At 37.8% G+C, this 25200-nt stretch overlaps 1 protein-coding gene across 1 annotated transcript in view; it reads right to left on the reverse strand.

Annotated features, from left to right (window-relative positions):
* The window catches only part of spon1a (spondin 1a), a 55387-nt gene that overhangs the window by 17556 nt on the left and 12631 nt on the right, over nucleotides 1-25200 (reverse strand). The window contains exons 4-6 of the mRNA XM_063476966.1: nucleotides 20498-20571; nucleotides 20022-20144; nucleotides 16921-17069 (exon numbers count right to left, since the gene is read on the reverse strand). Coding sequence (XP_063333036.1) covers nucleotides 16921-17069; nucleotides 20022-20144; nucleotides 20498-20571 — 346 coding nt within the window. The remainder of the gene's footprint in view (nucleotides 1-16920; nucleotides 17070-20021; nucleotides 20145-20497; nucleotides 20572-25200) is intronic.

Consider the following 25200-nt stretch of genomic DNA (forward strand, 5'->3'; position numbering starts at 1 on the left):
TTAAAAGAGAATGACAGGAGATGATATGATTAGATGTAATTGATACCAAAATCTAACCCATTTGACTTTCAATGGGCACAATGTGTGCCTGTGGTCGGGAAAATATAAGAGCACTTGAAAATAAACTAGTAAATATAAAGTATCAGTAATAAATTTCTACAAAAAGTAATTAAAAAAAACAGGACAGAGTAGAATCTCAGTGGTATTCCCCAGGCCATATCTTAGATAGTGGCCATCGGTTGAAAGTCTTTTCAGGAGCAGTAAAGAGGATGTCATCTAATATTTCCCATCATTACTCAGTAATTGCCAGATACCCATCACTTAGTAGCTCTCTAGACATTTTAATGGAATGGATAAGTGTCATAATTAATAGGAGACATGTCAGTATCTTGTCCGCAAGCTATGAAGTAGCCTCAGGCACATCTGCCCCTGCCCTCGGTACTATTAATTTTTAATTTACCTATAATTGACATCACCGCTGACCTTATCTTCTAGTGAATTTTATTTTATGCTAAAATGTTCCAGTTTTCTCACTCAGAAGTTACACAACATGGTGCAGAGTTCCAGTTGTTAATACACACGTAGACAAACACAGACAGTTTCTTACAGTTTCTAAGTTGGCAATAAGTGAAAGTTCATATCCACAATATACAGTTTCTTTGCAACTGTTAAAAAAATACAAGAATAATGTTTGAGTTTTAATGTTAGTCACATGAAAAATATGTAAAGCAAGAGCATCACACAAGCAAATAGTCTAAAGCACCTAAAGCACAACTCAGCTAGCAAAACAACCTTAGACCCTTATTGACTATGTTTGACATTGATATGAATTGCTCTTTTTGTAAAAAGAAAAAAAGGGGAAAAAAATGTTTTTATTCCCGTTCAAGAAGAAAGGAACCATCTGTCAATGCAAAATCCAAAAGGAAAGAAAAAAAAGAAAGGTAATGGAGAACTGCTAACATCTGAGCCAAGCTACTGTAGCTTAAAGAACTGTTTGACTACCAAAGAGGTTTATGTGTCTATCTTTTACTCTAAAAAGGGATATAAAAATGTTTTATTTTGTAATTGCAAAATTATTACTTCTGAATTACAGAGAGATCATCCATCTTCTGTTGTGTCTATCCAAGGGACAAATATTTTAATGTATTAGAAGCACCCATGAAAACAAACACTCCATACAACTTTGTTGCTAGCTTTATTAAGCAGAACAGAGAACACACATTTATTGGCCTAATGAAAAAAATCTGCAACAGATCATTATCTTGGCACAAAATTCCAAGAGTCTGAATTAATTTTTTAATTAACATGTATAACGTTGCACGTGTATTTTTCCATGTTTTCTTATTGAGTGCATCTACCATAGATTGCCGTGCTGCTATAAGAAAATCTTTATCGCCTAAGCAACTGGTTCCTGCAGCGTCACTTTATGGCAGTCTCGAAAGACATAGAATATCATGCCATCATGTTTCTGCTTCCCAGATGGCTCTTCATAGAATTTATTAAGAGATGCTTTGATTTCATTACTGTCATCTTTTTTTCCTGTTAATTTGTTTGTTTCTTTATAATATATAAATATAAGTTGTTTTAATGTTTTATGTTGCAGTTTTCCTGCTTAGAATACTGAATGTTATTGGTCAGCCTACACCACTAATTAAAGTGTTCTCACTGGAAGAATTATTTCAAATTTTTTTGCTTTTCCTCATGTGTATGTCAAAGGCAGCCATAGAGGGATAGAATTTCAAAGATTAGGTGTAAGTAGACCTCCTACTGCCTAAATTGACTATATATCCAGTAATGACAGGGAAGTCTAAAGCTGAGCCCTATTACCAATGTAAGTTGTCCCTTGCTTCCCCTGCAAACACATACAGTAGTTAGCTTTTCAGAGAACCTGTCATTTCCCTCAACTAATTAAATACTGAGCAAAAGCAAACCTATAAATCTTTTGCATTTCACAGGGTGGCAGCTAAGGAACAACTTCTCAGGAAGTCATTAGAATGGACTCAGAAAGTGTCTTTTCAATTTATATGCTTTAGTGCAGAAAAAAAAGCAGTTACTAATAAATCCACAGCTCTTCCCTGCTCTCACATGTCACATATCACATGTCCAATTTGAGTGTTTCCTCAAGTTATAAAAATGTCTATCCTGACAAACTTGCAGAATTTCATTTTTCATCAATCTTTGCTAATGAGTAAGTAAAATGTATTTATACAGCACCTTTCACATATCAAAATCACAAAGTGCTTCACAATGAAAACAGAAATAAAAAAAAAAACATAATGTAACACAATAAAATGACAACATAAAACAACAAATTAATTAAAGGCTTGTCTGTATAGAAATGTCTTCAGCTGTTCATTTATTAAATACGATTTTTTTTCTTATCAGAATCAGAATCAGTGAAATCTATTTAAATTAACCCCATTATATTAACACATCATGTCATACACTATAGTTAATTCCATTAATGACTCATCATGTTGCAATAGCAGTCAGATGCATGTGTCCAACAGGACAAACAAATCCAAGTACAAAGTGACATTTAAATTAAAATATTCTATACAATAACCAAACATTTTAATATGAAACAAGGGCACATTTGTCAATGTAGAGCTAGTAATTACTGTCAGTAAAGATTTAATTTATTTTATCTTTAGTTCTTTTTATTAAATTAAATATTAATTTAATAAATATTGATTATATCATATATAATTAATACAAATAATTACCTAATCATGTGACTTTGTCAAATGGGATTTGGAAATATGAAAAAGGAAAAAGAAGTGTTTTATATTTCTTATATAAATGTAAATATTTCTTTCATGGTCTTAAGCATTTGAAAATAGTTCAGATAATGCTTTTTTGCTCATGTTTATCAAGTCTAGAGTGTCTTTTTTTTAAATTATGTTACGGTTACGCATGCTCACAGGAGTGTAGCAGATTGACTTATTACTGCTGATGATCAGACTCTTTTGATATAAAAACAGTTTTTTTCTGACAGAAAAGTAACAGAATTTGAGAGTAGGCTTGAAAATGTAATATTTTGGTATTTTGTTTATTGTTTCACAACCTACTAACAAAAATTCAGTCAAATTAAAAACACAACTGTATTCAAAATCTCATGAATTATTCCTCGATTAAACCCGGATGGAGGTCATACTTGAGGTGAACGTGTAGTCTTTTGGTCAAAAACATTGTAATTATTTCGGGAAATCAACATATGGTCCTCAAAAATGTGCAATGGCAAGGACATGCATGAATAAATAATAAATCTTTAATTTGCATTGGATTTTTGTCTTGACCCTGTTAAAAAGAATCATCACGAGCTGGAATGGATCCCATTGACAGAGTCGTCGAAAGCCACTGGGTCAAGCCTTTCCTGCTGGGATAGAACTGACCTGTCGCACTCCCTCACACTGAGGAGATCAGCCATGAAATTGGCTCACAGCGAGCTGAGGGTATAGTCTTTAAGTGCTGCCTCAGCGAGGTAATATCCAAGTTGTGCATGGTTCCCTATTGGACAAAAGGGCAACCATCAGATCTTTTCCTTTAACTTCATTACCAAGACAACTGTGCAGGGTGGCTTTTCTTCAGGCTGTTCTTCAGGTTAGGCAATTTTTTTATTCACAAAGATGAATTAGATGAATTTACTAGTTGTGTACAATCTTTGATTCTCTGATCTGACTCTCAGTAATTTTCTCCTGTAAAATTTTTCACTGTAAAGGTCACACTGCTCCTTCTCCAACAGTCACACAAGGCAGCAGACACAGGGCAGTTCTTCACATGGTTTTATATGGGTAATACAAATTGTTAAGTGCCTTACAAATTGGCACCATACACAAATTTGAGGGGCCTAATTTTAAAGCTTAAATAGGAGAAAGACACTCAAACAGACTTGCAGCTGCTGCATATACGCTAGCATAAACATGTATTTTAAACATTGTTTGCATTCAAATACTGTAATACTGTAAAAAAAAAACTCTGAAGAGTCATTTTCATAACAGAGTAGTATTTGTATCCATTAGAGAAGACACATCATGCAGTGCAGATGACATACTCTCTCATCTTGGAGGGAAAAGATTCATATTGCATGAATAATTTCCATCCAGTCCTGACAAGCACAGTGAACATTCATTTGTGCTGCTTGATTTAGCATTTGTAATTCCCTGTTAGGCAAGAAACGGCATTTAAACTGGCATCATTGCAAATAAGAAATGGTTAGCAACAGAGTCACAGTGTTAATATGGTTTAATATTGGCTGCATGCCCTACTGACATTTGTAATGGTTTCATATGAATGTGGCTGGAATGGCAACCATACATTTGTTTACACGCTTTAATGCAGCAAAATGAACAATCTTAAACCTGTCCTAAATCTCCACCGCTTTTTCAGTCATGATAGTGATGATAATGTAACTCAAACACTCAACATTTACAGAGAGTAACAAAAACACATAAAAGACTAAATCTGAGAAAAAAGCTAGCTGGGGATATTATGATGTTGTTTTTGTTTGTTTTGGGGTTTTTTGTCTGTTCCTTTTTTACTGAATCTACAACACAAAAAATATGCTCAGGTTAATTTCAAAATGACTTCACATTTGTTTTACATTAAGTTAACCTTCACACACAGCTGTGTTGTACACGGATGGTAAAACAGAAATAGTTATTTAATGTTAGATATATAAACGGAATGACAACTTAATATGTGGATTAGGGTGAAGGGACCAAATCAGAAAACATCTCCAACAACTGGAAACACATAAGGCAATGTACATGTTTGTCTTTGGTTTAGTTACATATACAAGAATGTATTTGTCACAGTTAGAGAAAGACTGTTTACTTCATTTAGGTTAAGAAGGCTTTACAGTCATGACTACACAAATAAACACCTACTATAGGGAACATTCATTCATTCTACTAAGCTACCATACTAAGTTTGGATAGTTAATAGTGCGTAGTTAATTAAAGCATTTATAAATAGCTTTAGAATTTAGTCACTGAGGTGTGTTTGGGGTCTTCAAATACACTCACATAACTGATTTTTTTTTTTATCTGAACACCTGATAAAGCAACTTATTGGCAGAATTCTTTCAGTCCTCAAGTTTTCACATTTTAGGGAAATAGTCTGTAATGAAAACTTGATTTCCCTATCACTGATGCAGATTCACATAAATTAACAGAATACTCAACAGCCAGGGATAAGGCAAAAACATTGTAATACATCACATAGCTTTCATGGTGAAAGCAAATCATTGATTTGCTGATTATCTAACAGAAATACACCATTCATCCCTGAAGCTGCCACTACCAGCTTTTAAGGGGAAAAAAAGAGCTGTCACATAATTTATTCCTACAAGTATCCACCTGCTGAAAGGTCAATAATCAGTGACAGAATAAACTATTCAGACTGTTCTTTTGTGTACACTTATTGCCTAACTGCTTTATACTACAAATCTTTTAACTGCACTGTGACATTTTTATTTGTATGCCATACATCCCATTTCTTCTGCTTATCAAAAGTCAATGTTAGCTGCAGGCTAAGCAGAGTATTCCACATCTCCCTGCCTACAGCAATGTTCTCCATTTCCTCCCAGGGTAGCCAAAGGCATTGCCAGGCTAGCTGAGATATGTAATTCCTCCACTGAGTTCTGGATCTTTTTGGGGGGTTTCTGTCTAGCTGGAAGTAAACCTTCAAAGAAAGGTGGATTATATGGTATTGTATGATGACCAGTGCCCCTAGGACATACTGATTCACTATTTTTTTTTTTTTCAAGATCTGGTTACAAAAATTAAACGAAATAGTCCATTGTGTTGGCAAAATCTGCACCAGAAACAAGACCAGAGCAATTGTTCTGTTACTTTCTCTGCATGTTTTTGTATGTCTGTACCATAAGATACAAAATTTCTTGGACAATAACACCACTATTGTAATTTTGCCTCTGTACATATCCATAGATTTTAAATCACGCAATCAAGACGGGAACACAGTTCACCGTGCCATCGGCAATTGCGGGTTAAAGCTGTATCAGGCAAACAAGTGAACACGGGAACATGATCCAGAAACAGTGAACATTTAAAATGGACTAAGGCAATGTTTGAAACTGTTCTTTGGTCAGACAAACAAAATTTGAAATTCTTTTAGAAAACATGGCCACTGTGTAACAGGTGGATCAAAGAGGTGAGGAACACTCAGTTCAGAGATAGCCTTCACCTCTGATGGTATGGGGCTACATTAGTGCCTATTGAATTGGCAGGTTGCACATCTGTAAAAGCACTATCGGTGGTGGAAGGTATATATAGGTTTTAAAACACATGCTCTCACCTTCCATATTTCAGGGAGACTACGCTAAACCTTATACTTCCTCTGTTTCAACAGCAAGACTGTCTGGGTGCTGAACTGCCTGTTATTGAGACCTTTGACCAGCTGAAAACATTTGGTACATCATGAAATGAAAAATATGACAAGGACGACAGAGGACTGTTGAGCAGCTGGAATCCTGTTTGAGACAAGAATGGAACAACAAATTCATCAAATTCTTTTTAAATTTTTTTTAACTGTCACATTTTCTCATTTTAAACATTTGATATTTTTTATATGCTTAATTATGAATAAAACATGGTTTTATGAGATTTGCAAATCATTTTACTGACATTTTACACAGCATTCCTACTTTTTTGGAGTTGGTGTTGTACTAATGGCTAATACCACTTCCTAGTGGCTATGCTAACATGAGGGAGGGAACCAATTACTCACTCAATGCAATAGCAGGAAGACAAAGCTGTGACAATAAAGCTTCTTTTCAGATCCCTCAGGAAGCTCAGCCTCAGCAGACGCTCATATAATCACCATGCTAAAAACATCATTAGTGCTAATTACCATGCAAATACCTCAGTTATTTTGTCACCTCAATATTATTACCATAAGAAAAAAACATATTTCCTATGTGTGCAGAATTATGCAGATTAGTCATTCATATGCTTTGCCACCGCTAACCTGACCTGACATTGAAGACTGTAGATAACTATTGTGTTAACTTATGATTTGTCTACACACCTGCAATTTCAGATGTATTTCAATATACTTTCAATGAATTATTATTATTATTATTATTATTATCATTATTATTATTATTATTATTACACAGAACTTACAACATTGTTTGATTATTGCATAATGCTGTTGGTAATAAGATGTGGGTCAGAAGGATTATTCTTAATGAAGAGATGCCAGAATATCCCTTCTGTATTTAAAATGGTCAAACTATTCCCTAGGACAGTACAATTATGTAGAATTAAGAGCTGTTTTCTGCCTCTGAGCCAAAGCCCCACTTGGTCTAAAGCAGTCTTTTCCCTGGGTGAGATAGGAGCACGTCTGATGTTGTAATCAAAGTTCTGCTCAGGAATCTCTGATCTGTCTGTCCCAGCACGTACTCCAAACTATTAATAGACATAAAAAATTGCTTCGAAATTCCAATGGGATGCAAGCTGGCTGTTATCAGCGCATAGCGTAAAGGCTTACACAGCCTTTAGGTGTTAATTAAATCTCCACTGACATTCCCATATCCTGCCCTGCAGAATAGGCTGCAGCTCAGATATTGCATAGGTGAAGTCACTTCAGTCACACCAATCTTGCTCAAAACAGGACAGGAGAACATCCCACAGGCTATGGGGAAAATGTGGTGACAAGTGAATCATCCATGCTAAAGGCAGATGAGTTTGCAAGCACTCACTACTTCTCTAGAGAGCTATGAATTGATTTGCTGACCATGGTTGTCCTCAGTGGCAATCTCTGAGCCTTGCAGCACAGTCTGGAAGGCTATAGTGCTGCCTGGCACACTCATTCATCAAGCAACCTGAGCCATCATACAGGCAACTCCAGCAAACCTGGGCCCAGGGCTAGGGTATATTATTAGAGATGAATTGAGGTAACTGCCTTTGATGACCCAGTTTAGGGTGTCTCTGCTCTCTATGCTTTTTCTTCCATTTTACTAACTTTCATTCTTACTTTCAGAATTCGTGCTCTCTAAGGAGGTCAGTGGCCACTGTGGTTAGATGTACTGCACTGCAGAGTATGTGATGATCATAAAACTGCCAAATGTTAGTTATATTAAAAACAGATATAATCCAGCCATGCATCGCCATCCATACAAAATTAGATACCTTTAAATCATTACTGACTCTAGTATTACAAACAGCTATGAATCAGAATGCATAATTCAGTCTGGAACTCACAAGAGACATTAACTAAGCAAGGGGGACACACATGCTAAAGGCAAAACATAACTTAGCATAAATACACAGTATGCAAAACAACAAAAACTGTCAGAGCTATATCTCTGTGCTGCATATATTGTATAACAGTGCATAGCTATTTTACAACATGTGAGGCAACTGAGCTCAGCTGCAGTGCACAAACAAAGAACACAACTATCTATGCGGACACCACTGTCCCCGTTAATCTTTACATGCAAGAAAGTTATTATAAGGCAGCTTTAACACACATACATGAAATTAAACATTTACCAGTTCTGCTACAAGGACCAGACAGTTTTACTGCCTCTAAAATCTTCAATGCAAGAAGAAGCTGACCCAAGCAGATAAAATTAATATCATGTGTTTGTTAGTTCTCTCTAAAGGCAATGAAGAATCATAACAGTGTTTTGTTCGTGTGAAACACACACACAGACACACACACACCCACGCACACACAGAGAGAGTAATGAGCTTTTTAATGTATTTGAGGAAATAATACATTATAAATGAAAGACACTGCATTAAAAGTAAATGAATAAACAATAACCCAGGATTTAAAAAAAAAAAAAAAAAAAGCTCTAGTGGTACAAAAACAGTGTTTCTAGACAATAAATCATGGCTGTCTCCCTGACTTTCATAGGAAGCAACTGTAGACTAATGATAGTGATGATAAAAGATAAAGCTATCTATTCCTCTTTTCCCTCTCACGCAGTTCGATTTTTATCTCGAAACCTGGTACTAAACCATTATAAATATACTCACACAGTGTGCTCTATTATTACCGAACGCAGCTTCCATCACTGAATGTTGCAGGACAGAAGCATCCGTTGGAGGTGTAATTTGTAAACGTCCCACATTTTTAGTGGGGTTTTTTTTAAGATTTTAAAACAAATAATGCAGCTTACAGGTTCATTTGTTGCCTAAAAATGCGTGGATTTATCTCATGTGTTCTGAAAGTAGCTGATAGCAGCTGAATGGCTGCTGCCACACATCAGCTAGAATGTAACTGTGACTCTCTGTGCCTCTTCATGTTTAGACACAGTTTTTCCTTTCATTATATTTCACTAATGCCCACAGTAGCTGTTTGTTTTACCAGCAATGTAATAATGCAATAACCTTGCCAGCTAAATCTTTCCATGGATGAATTTAGTGGCGTACAACCACAACGTACTCTGCAACAGAGGCTTCATGGTAGTGTCTTAATGGTTTGCTAGGTCCTTAGCTGTCAGTCAGTATTTCTCTGTTTGATCTGTTTAACCCATGCCTGTGAAGACATACCCTTAGTCCCCAATCTGCCAAATGATATGGAGATTGAGGTGAATAGTGGGCCTCAGACCCATGGTCTCATTTTCACGGGGACAACATAACAGGTAAGAGCGATTACTGAAAACAGATTTATCGAGGCACCTCATGAATAAAAGATTACACAAATTTATAAAGATGATTTATTTATTTAGTTGGCCTTCATCTCATGACCATCTTTAAAAAAATTAGAGACGCTTCCATTCTATAATTCAAAGGTAAGTTCAGACTTTGTAATGCAAAATACTGCATGCAGGTTGTACTGTAACTTCACAATATGTTACCATGATTAACCAGCAAAAAAACCTATTTTTACCAGTATTTTTTGTTTAATTTGTTACATCAAATGTTAACCATGTACAGTAAATTAGAATAGCTTCAGTTCCCAAGAGATGGGAAGGAAAACTACACTGAGTAATACAGCCTTTTGCAGTTGAGTAAGCATGTGTGTGAGCATGTGAAAGGCATATGGTCCCATGCATATGTCTCATTAACCATGTACACTATTCTGCTACTCAGTGCATGCTTAATTTAAACACACTTTCTCAAACCATTTCCCAATCCCTCTACGCCGCTTTGTCAATTCCTTATACTTTGTTCTGGATCTGCAAGATGTAGCAGTCTGGACACTTAACAGCAGAATACTCACACACAGGCAGTGCCACGTCAACTAGGAAATCTGAAGTTGACTTCACAAACAAACAAGCTCAAAAGCACACATGCATATAAACAGATAAACACATGAAACACAAGGGAGGTATTAATAGCTTTGATTATCTTTCTCCCTGATAAAAGGGAGAAAGCTAACCCTTAGAGACAACAAACTGAGTACTAAGTCAAAGCATCTCAATGTTTAGCATAAATTTTAATTTTAACTTCCCTAAACTGTGTCATCTCGCACTCTGAGGAACTGACAAATATTCACAGAAAAGTTCTGGCACATCCAAACAAGACACACAGGGAAAATAAGCAGTCTTTGAATGCCTTGAAACATTCACATGAGGGACTACAGCACTCCCTAGTCCTCTCTATGGGACTTGGTATTGGGATGGCTTTATCAAAGCTGCCTCTGGCCAAGATGTGTGAGATTCCAGAATAATCCACCTTTTATCCTTATGACTGTGTAGGCAGCCCTGAAATGTGAGTCAGCCAGTTACACCCAACGCCAGTTAAGTCAGCATTAGGGCCACACACACACACACACACACACACACACACACACACACACACACAAACACACAAATGGAGGACATATAAAAACATATCTGTATGAATATGTCTCGCTGATATTATATAAAAACTAAAGAACCTGTTAATATAAAAATGCATTTCTGTGTGCAGTCAAATGCACACAGAGAGACACATACACAAAGCACACACTGGCTTACTTTTACCCCACCAAATTTTAAAATGTGCCTGCCTCTGGCTGTACTGTTCGATTGTGGGAATCATAATAACAGTTCTGGGAGCCAAAGCAGGCATTAAGGTTTTTGAGAGCTTTGTTTTCTCAAACAGGAATATCTCTGCTGGGTTCATAAAGCTGACTTGACAGGCCAAGAAAAAAATGCCAGCTGAAATTAAAGAATAATTCATTCCTAAAGTCGAGGGTTTTTTTTATTTGTTTGTTTGTTTTTGTTCATATATATATATATATATATATATATATATATATATACATATATATATTCTACTACCCAGAAGACAAAATGTGAAGAAAAAGCCAAGGGGGTTGGTACTGTGGTAGTGGGTAGTGAAGTGTTAGGAATTTCTGCATGCTCTTTCACCCACTGAGGTTTGGCACCGTCCAACATGGCTTGGCAAGGCTGGATACAGAGTTAGGGTCAAGACTTCACTCTGTGGGAGGCCCCTTTAGAGCTAATTGCTATCCCGTTGTGGCAAACCTGAACTCATGCACCAGCATGCAAGCACAGACACACAAGAAGTACAAAAAAGGTATACTAGAGTTTAGTACAATCATGAAAGCCACAAAACGGGAGGGGGAAAAACAAGCATGCAACTTATGTGGCAATTATAGTGTACTAATATATCAATAGAACAGTACTTAAGATAATACATAACTATTTAGAAATGTATGAAATTGTTTATCCAACCAAAAAATTGGAAGATCCTCATCTGGCAACAGTCTAGGACATGGCCTCCTTTAAGACAGTGAGTTTCCCCTTTCAGTGCTTCATTATATTATAACATGGTTGAGAAAGATTTAGCTCAGAAGCACTCGAGTGTAAAAATTTGAACCACCATGAATTCAAACAGAATTTAAAACCCCCAGCACCTGCACAACTTGACCCCTTTTAGTAAGCCACTTGTCTTTCTGTGTCATTGACTTCATAAAATATACAAGGAGAGTGCCTACTGTATGAATCTCATAAACACATTTCCACAAATGCAGTCATGTCAACAGTCATTACAACAAAGAGTGTGTGTTTTCAGCGATCGCGAAGTACACTATGTCATGGAACACACAATAAAAATAAATAAAATTTCATTGATGCATCTATACAGGTGGTCAAATAATTTTTTTAAGTAATGTAAGTGTTTGCAGGTTTTTCCTTTTACACCCAGTAAAACACTAATACTCAATTACATGACTCTTTAACTACATCAGAAAACCTTCAGTATAAGAAAATAAGTAAAAAAAATAAATGCATCCACTCATGATGAAAATGTGAATACAAATTTGAACCCACTTTGAAATTTGTATGCTTTTGTAATTCTGGTTTCATGATGTGCTCCTGATGTGTATTTCACGCTCAGCCGTGCACACATTTGTCCAGATACTATTGAGGTTTCTGTAGCTGTTTCTGTGCAAATTATTGCATTAGTGGAGTTGTTAGTTAAAGAAAAAAAAATCCAGCTATATGAAATGAAAAATGATCCCAAAACAGCATCGATTCCTCATAAAGAGAAAACACTAATACAAATCGAAGATAACAGAACATTACTTTATTCTTCTCATCAAAGACTAGATACAAAGTAGGAATGTCACCAGAACCAGTTCTTATGATACCTTTCATTAATAAATTCTAAAAATTGTACTTCAAATCAGTGCTTGCTTTTGTTTTTTTGTTTGGTTTTTCTTTTCGGTCGTTCTTTTTTTTTGGTTTTGTTTTGTTTTTTTCAACCAGTGGGGTTTGTGTTTGGTCAGTACTACCAACACAGGTAATTAAAGTACAGCAAAAACCACAGGGAATAAAGATTTCAATGCACTGAAGAGTGGTTTTGAGGTAATTCTCTGTATACAAGCAGAAACACACATACACACCTGCTCATTCAGACCGAGTCAAGGACCCAAAGGAACCTGCATATCTATTATTCTCTTCCCACGCTCCTAACTACAGGCCTCCCACTTACAGATGGCAGACCTTACTGTTCAACAACTCAACTGAAGAATTATCATTTGAATTCTTGTTAGGAGCACACAAAGGGGGATCAGAAGGAGGAAAACATTAAAAACAAGCTAACATTTTTTTTCCCATAATACCTGTTGTTCTCCTAGTCAGCTCTAATGCTACTTTTAGCTTCCATCAGCAAGACAATTTGACAGTAATAAAATGCAAGCAGCAATCAGGGTAACAGCTTTACCAACTGAATGAATCCAGCTGAGAAATCTCCTACATTAAGCTCTGACATTCAAAATGGAATTTAGAGGGGATCTCAGTCACTTTTACAAACAAAATTAAAAAAAATAAAAGTGCAAAAAAAAAAAAAAGGCAATATTTTAAGGGCAACAGGTGCATCTGTTTATACAGATCTGCATTTCCTGTCATTAATCTGTAATGTCTCTTTCTGGCTCTAGCCCGAGTGGTGTTATCGCCACTCTATGACACAGCTGCAGAGCTCACGATAATAGAGAATTCCGTAAGCGTCTGTACTGTGCAATAATGAAAAACACCCCATGCTGTGAAAGGAAATAGGAGATTTCATAATCCGTCTAAGGCCTTGGCCCTGGTCGCTTGTCCTGGAGAGAGTCTCATTAAACTTCTCATTAGTGACACACTGCGCGTCTGTAATGATTGAATGCATATACAAATCACCTCAAACATGAAAGGAGGGACAACAACAATGAACTCTGGCTGCCAAGTCCTCTGATAACCGCATTTGTATATGACATATGGAACAGTATGCACATCTGTTTACTGTCCGAAAGCCATTTTTTAAAAAAGAAAAAAAGTGTTCGGTCCTGCTTTACATTCTGCATCTCACCTACTAAAGCTACTTTACATATGTCTTAAGACATGTGTCTTTTTATTTGACATTGGACCAAAAGACCTTTTAAACCACTGAAAAATGTAAGTTTATGGCAATTATTTCAATATATGAATCCTTAAATGAGTAATTACAGTAACATTTATCATTTTAGTTTAATTAGTTTAGTTGTATGGCATAGGCTACATAGATGATATGAGGCTGAAGGGTTAATTTAAAAAGTCTCTGGCAGACTTTTTAAAGACAGTTTTATATGGAACTGCTTGTTAATTATGCAAGACAAGCAGAAAGCTAGTAGAGATGGATAAAGTAAATATAGCCACCTGTGCATGTCACATTAATATATTTTATCATTCTTCTTCTTCTAAAAAAAAAATCCAATACTAAACATTGGTGCTGTTATCAGTAGAGGTGTACTATACTGAAATTCCAATTCTAAAGATGTACCTAATCCCAGAGGACATGAGATGTCAAATATTTTTCGCCAGCTATCTGAGGAGCAGGAGCAGCAAGACACATTGTAGAGCCAACCCTTGTTGTAGGTCTGAAAGGGTGGCAAAGTTGAATATAAAATAAAGTCATCATAGTCTGAACTGACAGAGGCAAGATAAAAAAGACTGTCTGTATAAATGTTTTTTTGGGGGGGGGTTCTGTGTGTGTGTGTGTGTGTGTGTGTGTGTGTGTGTGTGTGTGTGTGTGTGTGTGTGTGTGTGTGTGTGTGTGTGTGTGTGTGTTTGCGTGGTCTGCATAACTGCTTGGCTCTGCAAATGAAACTTTGTATGAACACTCTGATCAGTGCATCCCTTGGCTGGAGTGAAGCCTGGTTATGAATATCAATTTTGCATTCATCGCTAGCTGCTCCCCCTTGACGCCTCACCTGACACAAAAGCGAATCAGCTTTCTGTTTGCGTCAGCGTTTACCAAGCAGCATTGCACTGCTCAAAAGAGGGAGTCTCCTTCACCGAACCGCCGTACTTAAAAGGCAAACAGGGATAACGCATGAGCCTCGTGAGGGAAAATGACCCATTTGCAGAACCATCATACCTAATGTCTACCTACACAATTCTGTAAATGACGCTAATTAAGCCATGTACAGACGACTGAAAAAGGTTGATTATTCACTACTTTTCCATCATGCCAAGCAATGAATAACAGCATGCATCTTACTAGTATGAGACCAATCAGGTTTATACTGATTGCCAGTGTAACCATCATCCTGCAATCATGTGCCAATTCCACTTTACTAGTGAGTCATTATGCAGCTGTTAGGCAACATAATTGTAAACAAGGGGTAGCTCTCAATACCTTCTTGAGATAAAATAAACTGCACAAGCCAAGCCACACTCGGTGATGATATGATTGTTATTAGTGAGAAAAAGTACCTCATTTACTACAGTACAATCATTCGCTGTGCAATCCTGGGTGCTCACAAAAACAACCAAGCAAGACACCATCAAGAACAACTAGACTTTGCAATATTCCCAGTGTTTGTTATCTTAACTTCACTGTCTGCAAAATTTCTCAAAACTGTGTCCCAAAAATGTAGCTTGCTGAATAAAATGCAAAAAAACTTCTCGGCTGCGAGTGGGAAACCCAGGGTCAGACAGCCAAACTGCTAGGGGAGGGTTGACCAGGCAAGGCACCAGAGAAAGTCTCCCCCTTTAGTGATGTTGGCAACTGTTCCATGTATAGCCAATGGCAATAATGCAGCGTGGATTGTGATTTATCACTGGATTCTTCTAAGTCTGTTGGAGGGGTGCTTTTTTGCTTTGTTTTGTTTTTTTAAATCAGAAGTTTAATCATTTACATTTGCAAATGTTAATCTTTAAGTTTCAAAACCTAAAGAAACATTAAAAAGCAAAAAAAAAAAATTAAAATGTTGTTCGCCAGGTTTTTGCGTGCTCTGTCACATATTACTGTTTGCTGAAAAAAATATAGCGTCCAGTCCAGCAATGTAAATCATCTAAAGAAAAGGGGGTTCTCTTTCACAGTTTGATTACATTTGTGAAGAATTTCTGTTTCATGTTCTCCAGACATAATACGAGGAAAGCCAGTTTAAATTAAATCAAATTTGTGTTTTCTAGAAAACGTTTTCTATTTGTCAGTCAAATCCAAACCCAATTTCATTTTCACCTCTAACCTTGGAAGAAACTTGTCTAATGATCCAGGCAGAGAGAAAAGAATAATAGAGTGTGTTGCAATAGCTGTGGGAAGGTAGCAATGACATGGAGACCCCCTTGCTCAAACTATGCCCTCATTATCTGCTGCAACACCAGGTCTTCAAAATTAGCTAGCAGTAAGCGCTTAACGGGACCGTATGCCTGGTGAGATGCCTGCATGGGTAATTTTGAGACAGAGAGACAGCAATGCGGAGGAAGGAAAAAAATAAAGATATAACATGCTATTTGTGGAAGTACCAGAGATTATAGTCCAGGAAGAACATGACAAGTACAAAGACTGTATAAAAAGTTCAGACTTCATTCGAAAGAAAACCAGATGCTGTAAAAGACAGTTATAAAGTTAAAATAAAAGAAACATCCTTCGGATACACATAGAGAGACATAGTCCAACCTAACTGAAATCAGCTACTAATTAACTGTCTTGATGAAAAACAACAGGTTCCTCCTTTTGCCTTCAAAGCACTTCCCGAGTTGTCTCAAACCCCATGTTGTGATCAAAGATTAACTGGTGCGGCTGCACTTTTTAGAGGTATAATTGGTCCAAATTTCATGAAACACCTGGGAAAATATCTTCTAATCTTCTAACGTCTAAACCGGTTCCCAGCAGCGGTACTGCTCCTGATGCTGTGTACTGGTTAAATGTGGTAGTAGAGGCAGGCTAAGAATAGCAAAGATGCCTGAAAGCACTAAATGATCTGGACAACAATGTCAAAGCAATTCATCGTATATCGCACTCAGGTGTGCATACCCTGGAACATCCCCTGAGGTTCCTGTGGTGTTGCACAATTCATTTTTCCTTTTTTTTCCCTTTTTTTTTTTTTTACCAGTTTTCGTCAAGGAATAACATTCTTAGAAATAAGTTCATTTACTTGGTAAATATCCCGACTGCATATCTTATTAATACAAATTTAAATGCTTTTTACCACATGTATAATACAGTCATCTCAACTGGAGTATCTTACCTTCTGTCTGATCTCCTCCTCCATTTTAACTGGTGAACCCAGCTCAGCCACTTGTTTGACACCTTCACTGGCAAAGCCCCCATATTCCCACAGGACATAGTTCTTAGAGTGGGAGGCGCCAATTATTGCTGACCAATGATTGGCACGACCTGTAAAGCCAAACAATAAAACGTATTTTAATTGGCCATCTCACTCTTTTTCCTAAAATGCCCTCTGCATCATTCCATTACTGATCCCACACCGGCAATCAAACCAAGAATGCAGCAGTAGACATCACACCTCAACCTCCACTATTATGTAAAGCATAACAATATATAGAATACTGTAGTTTATCTAGGATCAATAGGCTCCTTGTTGATGTCTACAGGTCATTTTTTTTGTCCTTACTATCTTACTGTGGGGTCACAATAATCTAACTCAAGCTCTTGGTGTTTCATGTTTTCACATTCTTACATTATCCCCCCATCCTATCTTATTATCACGTTGCCTAGGATCTTATTATGCACCGGTATTGAAAGGACACTCTGCTCTACCAACCAGAAAGTATAATGATGTTTGTATACCCCTGGTCAAACCTATAAAGTACCATGAGCTTGTGACTAAAAGCCTTATTATATATAAAAAAAGTTAAATTGCAAATGAAAATACAATGCTGCAAAAAATGAGTTAATGCCAGAGGTTTTTGTAAAGTTTTTGTTCACTGTAAACATGATATTCTCACCCACATATGATGGAAAACAGTGTTCAATAGCAGTCAAGTGGCAAGTCGTATATTTATCTGGGACATAATATAAGGCAGTTAAATTAGTCTGGATGTTTGGATTCATAGAAGATGAATTTAGGACAGTGTAGTTGTGGTGTTGAAAAACTTTGATAGAGCTTAGAGTTGAAACTTTACTTTATCTAATGTAAAAAGATGACAATTTTTGGTCGCTGTGAATGCACAGGCTTGTGAAATCTTACAAAGCAAATTAATATTTCGTCCAAGGGAAAAGAAGACAAACAAGACAAAAAATGAAAGACATAATTTTTTAATACATTTTGTTTAAGTTTGATGGAGGAATGCTGTTCTTTTTTATTCTTTTATCTTAATATCTTATATATTAATTCTATCAATCTTTCTAGGGCAGGTGTCTACGCTCTGTGTCCAAGGGAACTGCCATCACTTGCACTAAATAGCCGCACTTGTCTGTATGACATATAATGGGGACAAAGGGGAAAAAAGAAAATAGAACTGTCAAGGTTATCATGTCACGTAGTTAAAAAAATCTCCTGTTGGCCTGTTTTACACTGAAATTTGGTCAGAACAGCAGTGTATGGCTTCTGCAGTTAAAGGAAACATAGTTAAGAATAGGAGAGTGACATGTGGCTCAATAGCAGAGCTCGAGTAGCAAAAAATTTATTTGTACTACAGAAGAGCAAAATCATACTATATGCTTTCTGTGGTGTAGTCAGTGAATAATATTGTGCAGTACAATATGTGCAGAGTTATTTCAACTACTTACCAAGGAAATAACTTTGTGCAAGGACGAATCAATCTGTAGTAAGGGAAAGAAATAGAAGCCACACAGCTTGCCCTATCCTTTTAACAACTGATCTATCTGTGAGGTGTGTGCGTGTATGTGTGTGTGTTTGTGTGTGTCTTCATAAATTTGTGTGACAGTGACTCTCATATAGCTACTCCTTCTATAAAACAGTGAATTAGCTCGCTTTTCGATCTCAGGGTTTATCTTATTTCACTCTAATCGGCATATTGATCTGAATGGCAAGAGCCTGATTTAGACAAGAGAGCCAGTGTAATCTTAAAGTCCATTCACATCCTGATTGTGAGTCCCAAGGTTATATGCATTGCACCCAACCACAGTAAAATAGCTCAATACCCACATCATTACTCAGGCCTATAACCAGCGCCTAAACCACAGAGCTAAATCATCCACACTGTGTTGCTGTTTTGGGAAAATGTGAGAGTGAGTTAGCTATTCGTTATAAGTTTAGGTTGTTTATTTGGGCTAGTTATTTAAGTTTTATCTTAAATGCTTCATTATCTTCCACAAACCATTCCTGAAGCCAAATGACCAGGGAATGGTGTTGCCATTAAGGGGTATGCAGTGGTTTTCACATTGTTTTTGGCATGTCCTACATTAAAAGCTAGAAAGCATTTAAATCAAGTTGGCAACTGTTTACAGGCAATGTGCATCTTCTATGCAAACTTTGGAAGCAACCTCTTGCAACCACTCACTAACTGGTCAGGGAAGCACATTTTTCCCAATAATAGTATCAACAAATTCTTGTTTATCCTTTTCCCATACACAACTCCTATTCAACTTAGTTTCATTCCATATTTTTTTACCCTGGTCATCTGGTTGCGCCACAGTTTCACAACCACTGTCACAGTGAATCATGCAGCCATCTTTTCCCCAGGTAAACCACAACAAACACTAAATTGTGTATATTTTGGTGGTTTGCAGAAGTACCAAAAACTCCCTACTGAGGTAGGCACCAAAAAGAAGTCAATCCCTACTCCAGTGTTACAATTCTCAAATTTCCAGAAAGCTTTCTGCATGTTGTTCAATCCTCCATAACAATTTCTTTCTTACTTCACTTTTGTTTAATTAAATCCTAGTAGTTTATTAGCAATTCGGATAAATTCTGTTTAATTTATTTGGCATCAAATCACAACAACAGTTGCCTTCATGGTGCTCAAGGTAGAAGGTAGCCAGAACTGGCTATGTCCTACGTCCCTACATAATTTTTTCATACAGTCTATTTTCCCACTGACATCCAACCTTTTCTGTGACTCTTAGTTCCAATCCATTATTTTTAGAACAGTGTTTCAACAAATCAGAAGACAAACACCTGTTTTGTAAGAAGGCACTGTGGTTTTAAGTTTGATGTTACCAAAACAGAATTAGATGTCCATAGTAAGAATTTATAACCACAGAAGAATCAATGCTAATTTAAATTAAAATTGTGGCTATGCCCACAATGCTTGTTAGCAAAATCACGATACTACAGGTTTAGTTTTTTTAGTGACAGTTCCTTAATTCATGCAGTATGTATAAGACATGAGATGACATGAAGAACTGAAAAATTGTGCTTACGGGGATAGTCTTTGGGGTGAATCTTCTCTGACCAGTTCCCATAGAAGGTGACTCTGTACTTTGCCGTTCCACAGGCACAACAGTCAAGCAATGGTTTATCAGTAGTATCTCCATACAAGGATTCTGTACAGAAGTGATGGATTACTGATTAGTATAAGGAGCAGAAGAGATGTGTGCCTGTCATATAAAAGAGTGATGGTTAAGAAAGCGGTGAGCCAAAAGGAAGAACACGGAGAAAAGGTGTGCAGCACTGTTCTTTTGATTCGCCACTCAGTGTGGCATCCATCGCCATGCAACCCTGGGGAGTCATACTCACAATCATTCGCATCAGTGCATGACAAAGTGTAATGTAAAAATTGCGAACGAAAAAACTGAGTAAAAGGATAGAAAAAAATAAAAGGTTGTCAATAGGGAGCAAAAATAAAGCATCATTTTGATAGTAATACTTTTTATCCAAACCGTTATAAGGAACCTACCTTTCTCACACAGTTTCTTCGTGAGTAAGCCTTCATCCTGGAAATAGATTATCCTTTTCTGCACAATGCTAGCCCTAAATAGATTAACGAGAAGAGAGGGGAACTGTGAGAAGCAAAGTTTGTTGAGGGGAACACAAAGTGCAAGTGTAAAGGGAGGAAAAAGTAAGAGTGTAAATTACAAAAAGAAAATACCAAGACAGGAAAAAAATGAGGAAATGTTATTTATTTATGTATTTTTTAATAACAATACTAGTCTGAGCTGTTGATCATGGCAGAGCTAATAGCTGTAGAGTTATTCATAGACCTGTTTCTGTTTTTCAGTATCTTCCTGAAAGCAGATATTAGAGCTCACTAGGAAATTAAAAAAATGTTTTTCAAGTTATTTAATGCATTAAACTAAAATAAACAAAAAAGCGTGCCTCTGAAATAAAGGTTAAAGTTAGACAAAAGTTCCTAAGGCAGTTCACCAAAATGCCTGGTACAGTACAGCTGGCTATGCACTATGTCAATAAAGAATGAATGACAGGCCAAAAGTAATGCCCACCAAATGTGAGGTCTGCAGTAGGGAGGTTTTTCTAGATTGAGCTGTTTCAGAGGCTTATTTCATTCAGTAGTGAAGAAGCATATGTCTATGAGGGGCCTTGACATGTAAATTAGCCACAAAGAGACCTTTTCAGATGCCAACAGACTTGAGAAGCAACAACAGAAAACAAGCCACCGGGGACCTAACTTCCTCACAAACACCAGCCATTTACACCAGCCATGGTTGCAGGAAGGTTTCCACGGGGATAAACCCCAACAATGAGATACTGGATGCAAGTCCAGGGGTAACATCTGATCCAGGTGGGCCCCTTCCAGCTGGACAGTTTGGATGCTATTTATTCTGGACTACGCTGAGCAGCAGCATGCTCTATTGAGCTGAGCTAATCCCAAAAACAACAGGAAATGTGCATTAGCCTACAGGGTGTGAAATCTTATATATTTATTGTGTTTTTACACAGAGCTGCACATCTCACTGCTGATATGTCCACATGCACCTCTCACATAAATTTAAAAAAGCATGAATGACCACTTCAATGTCAAATGCAATGTCTATATCAGTGGATAACAGCAATATACAATAAATTCCAAAATCCATATTTACAGTGGCTTGCAAAAGTATTCGGCCCCCTTGAACTTTTCCACATTTTGTCACATTACAGCCACAAACATGAATCAATTTTATTGGAATTCCACGTGAAAGACCAATACAAAGTGGTGTACACGTGAGAAGTGGAACGAAAATCATACATGATTCCAAACATTTTTTACAAATAAATAACTGAAAAGTGGGGTGTGCGTAATTATTCAGCCCCCTGAGTCAATACTTTGTAGAACCACCTTTTGCTGCAATTACAGCTGCCAGTCTTTTAGGGTATGTCTCTACCAGCTTTGCACATCTACAGACTGAAATTCTTGCCCATTCTTCTTTGCAAAACAGCTCCAGCTCAGTCAGATTAGATGGACAGCATTTGTGAACAGCAGTTTTCAGATCTTGCCACAGATTCTCGATTGGATTTAGACACCAGACAGGTCAGGGATAAAGTTATTGAGAAATTTAAAGCAGGCTTAGGCTGCAAAAAGATTTCCCAAGCCTTGAACATCCCACAGAGCACTGTTCAAGCGATCATTCAGAAATGGAAGGAGTATGGCACAACTGTAAACCTACCAAGACAAGGCCGTCCACCTAAACTCACAGGCCGAACAAGGAGAGCGCTGATCAGAAATGCAGCCAAGAGGCCCATGGTGACTCTGGACGAGCTGCAGAGATCTATAGCTCAGGTGGGGGAATCTGTCCATAGGTCAACTATTAGTCATGCACTGCACAAAGTTGGCCTTTATGGAAGAGTGGCAAGAAGAAAGCCATTGTTAACAGAAAACCATAAGAAGTCCTGTTTGCAGTTTGCCACAAGCCATGTGGGGGACACAGCAAACATGTGGAAGAAGGTGCTCTGGTCAGATGAGACCAAAATGGAACTTTTTGGCCAAAATGCAAAACGCTATGTGTGGCAGAAAACTAACACTGCACATCACTCTGAACACACCATCCCCACTGTCAAATATGGTGATGGCAGCATCATGCTCTGGGGGTGCTTCTCTTCAGCAGGGACAGGGAAGCTGGTCAGAGTTGATGGGAAGATGGATGGAGCCAAATACAGGGCAATCTTGGAAGAAAACCTCTTGGAGTCTGCAAAGGACTTGAGACTGGGGCGGAGGTTCACCTTCCAGCAGGACAACGACCCTAAACATAAAGCCAGGGCAACAATGGAATGGTTTAAAACAAAACATATCCATGTGTTAGAATGGCCCAGTCAAAGTCCAGATCTAAATCCAATCGAGAATCTGTGGCAAGATCTGAAAACTGCTGTTCACAAACGCTGTCCATCTAATCTGACTGAGCTGGAGCTGTTTTGCAAAGAAGAATGGGCAAGGATTTCAGTCTCTAGATGTGCAAAGCTGGTAGAGACATACCCTAAAAGACTGGCAGCTGTAATTGCAGCAAAAGGTGGTTCTACAAAGTATTGACTCAGGGGGCTGAATAATTACGCACACCCCACTTTTCAGTTATTTATTTGTAAAAAATGTTTGGAATCATGTATGATTTTCGTTCCACTTCTCACGTGTACACCACTTTGTATTCATCTTTCACATGGAATTCCAATAAAATTGATTCATGTTTGTGGCTGTAATGTGACAAAATGTGGAAAAGTTCAAGGGGGCCGAATACTTTTGCAAGCCACTGTATATTGTTAAATAGCAAAATATTAGTTTTCTACAAAACTGGAGAAACAAGAGATGATCACTGTGAATATCCATTTAAAACCAAGATGTTCAACGCAGGTTATCCTGCAGATTAGGTGGAAGATCAATAATTTGATAAATGCTGGGACTTTAACACATGTATTTTTATGATATCCAGTTATCTCTGTGTGTACAATAAAGTGATGACACTCTGTAAGTGACTGAGAATACTGTATCGTTTGAAGGATAAGACAGTTTGCAAGTAACAAAAAATACCTTTCCACCAATTCCACCCATTGTAACTACCTGCCAAAAGAAAAACGAAGAAGAAAAAACATTTCAGTGTCTGAAAGGCTTACAGCTATTATTGATTAAAAAAATGTATCTGCTCCTTAATTTTAACAAAACATGGTGAATTTTGGGATCCCTCCATTTAGCTTTTCAACATATTATCAACAGTGCCACTGAGCAGATCCAGTCTTTGATTTCAAGAGGTGGTGAGCCATAGAAGCCTGACTGTAGTCGAAATACTTTTGAATTAAGGTTTCCAACAGGCTACCATTCTCCACTACGTGAAATGTCAAATAGTCAGAAAATTCTCATTTTTCACATCACGCAATTAGACTATTCAGTAATGTATATACCTTTACATATTGTACATATATTTATTACTTTTTAGATTAGCCATTTTTATATTTTGCTTGTTTTACATTATTGTATTTTGCACAACTCTGTTGCTTGTGAAGCTCGCACACAAGAATTTCACTCACATGTACTGTACCAGTGTACCTGCACATGTGATGTGACAATAAAAGTGATTTGATTTGATTTGATTCAGTGCCGTACACCATCTAATCTCACTGACATAAAGCCTGTTGTGGCAGGGTGTGGTTTGTGGCTCAGCTGCACGGGAGGGGTGAAGCAGTGGGTTCAGGGTGTGGTGTGAGGGTAGGCTGAACCCCACAGCTGTTCTTCATTACCTGGTCATGCCTTTCCTATTTAAGTAGATTGCCAGGACCTGAATGGAGCTGTGTGGCGTGTGAAGCCGGAGAAGGCAGCTGAAAAGCTGCAGCAAAGCGTGTCAGGAACAGTTAGACCTAAAACACCTGACAACGTGTAAGGCTGTGTGCGTGGGTCCTTTATTTCTGTCAGTGGTGCCGAAACCTAAGCCGTGGCATGGCAGAACCACGACCAGCCCTGCCAGTTGAGTCACTGGCCTGGATAGTGGCCCAGCTGGAAGGCACAGCCGCAGGAACAGTCTGAGCGCCGGACAAGGTGTTGGACAGTGAAGTCAAGTAGCTCCGGTTGGTACCTCATGGACACTGCTGCTGCTCGCAGCGGTGCCCCTCTACAGCATGGGGGAGGGAGACGATATATGGGATATAATAAAACTCTGGAGTGTAAATGGGTAGATTTAGTCGCCTGTGCATCCTGGTGGACATCCTGCCTGGAGTGTCAGCTGGTTAACCAGCCGGGTATTCCGCCTCTGCACCTGTAACCTTTAATTGAGGTCCCATTTGAGCGCATTGGCATGGACCTCATTGGCACATTTCCCCCGAGTGCACGTGGATATCGCTTTGCATTAGTCCTGTTGGACTATGCAACGCGGTATCCCAAAGCAGTGCCGCTGTGCACCATTTCTGCAAACACTGTGGTGCAGGCTCTGTTTCAGGTCATCTCTCAAGTCTGCATCCCAAAAGAGATACTGACTGATGAGGGCACATCGTTTATGTTTTGCATGCTGAAATAACTGTATGAATTACTGGGTATTAATTCTGTTCTGACCCACATCTACCACCTTCAGACTGACAATTTGGTGGAGTGGCTGAATAAGAATTTAGAATCCATGATTCATGAGTTCATTCACAAGGATGAACGCAATTGGGATCGCTGGTTAGACACTCTGTTGTTTGCAGTGTGTG

Source organism: Pelmatolapia mariae, linkage group LG1 (assembly GCF_036321145.2).
Source record: "Pelmatolapia mariae isolate MD_Pm_ZW linkage group LG1, Pm_UMD_F_2, whole genome shotgun sequence".
NCBI lineage: Eukaryota > Metazoa > Chordata > Actinopteri > Cichliformes > Cichlidae > Pelmatolapia > Pelmatolapia mariae.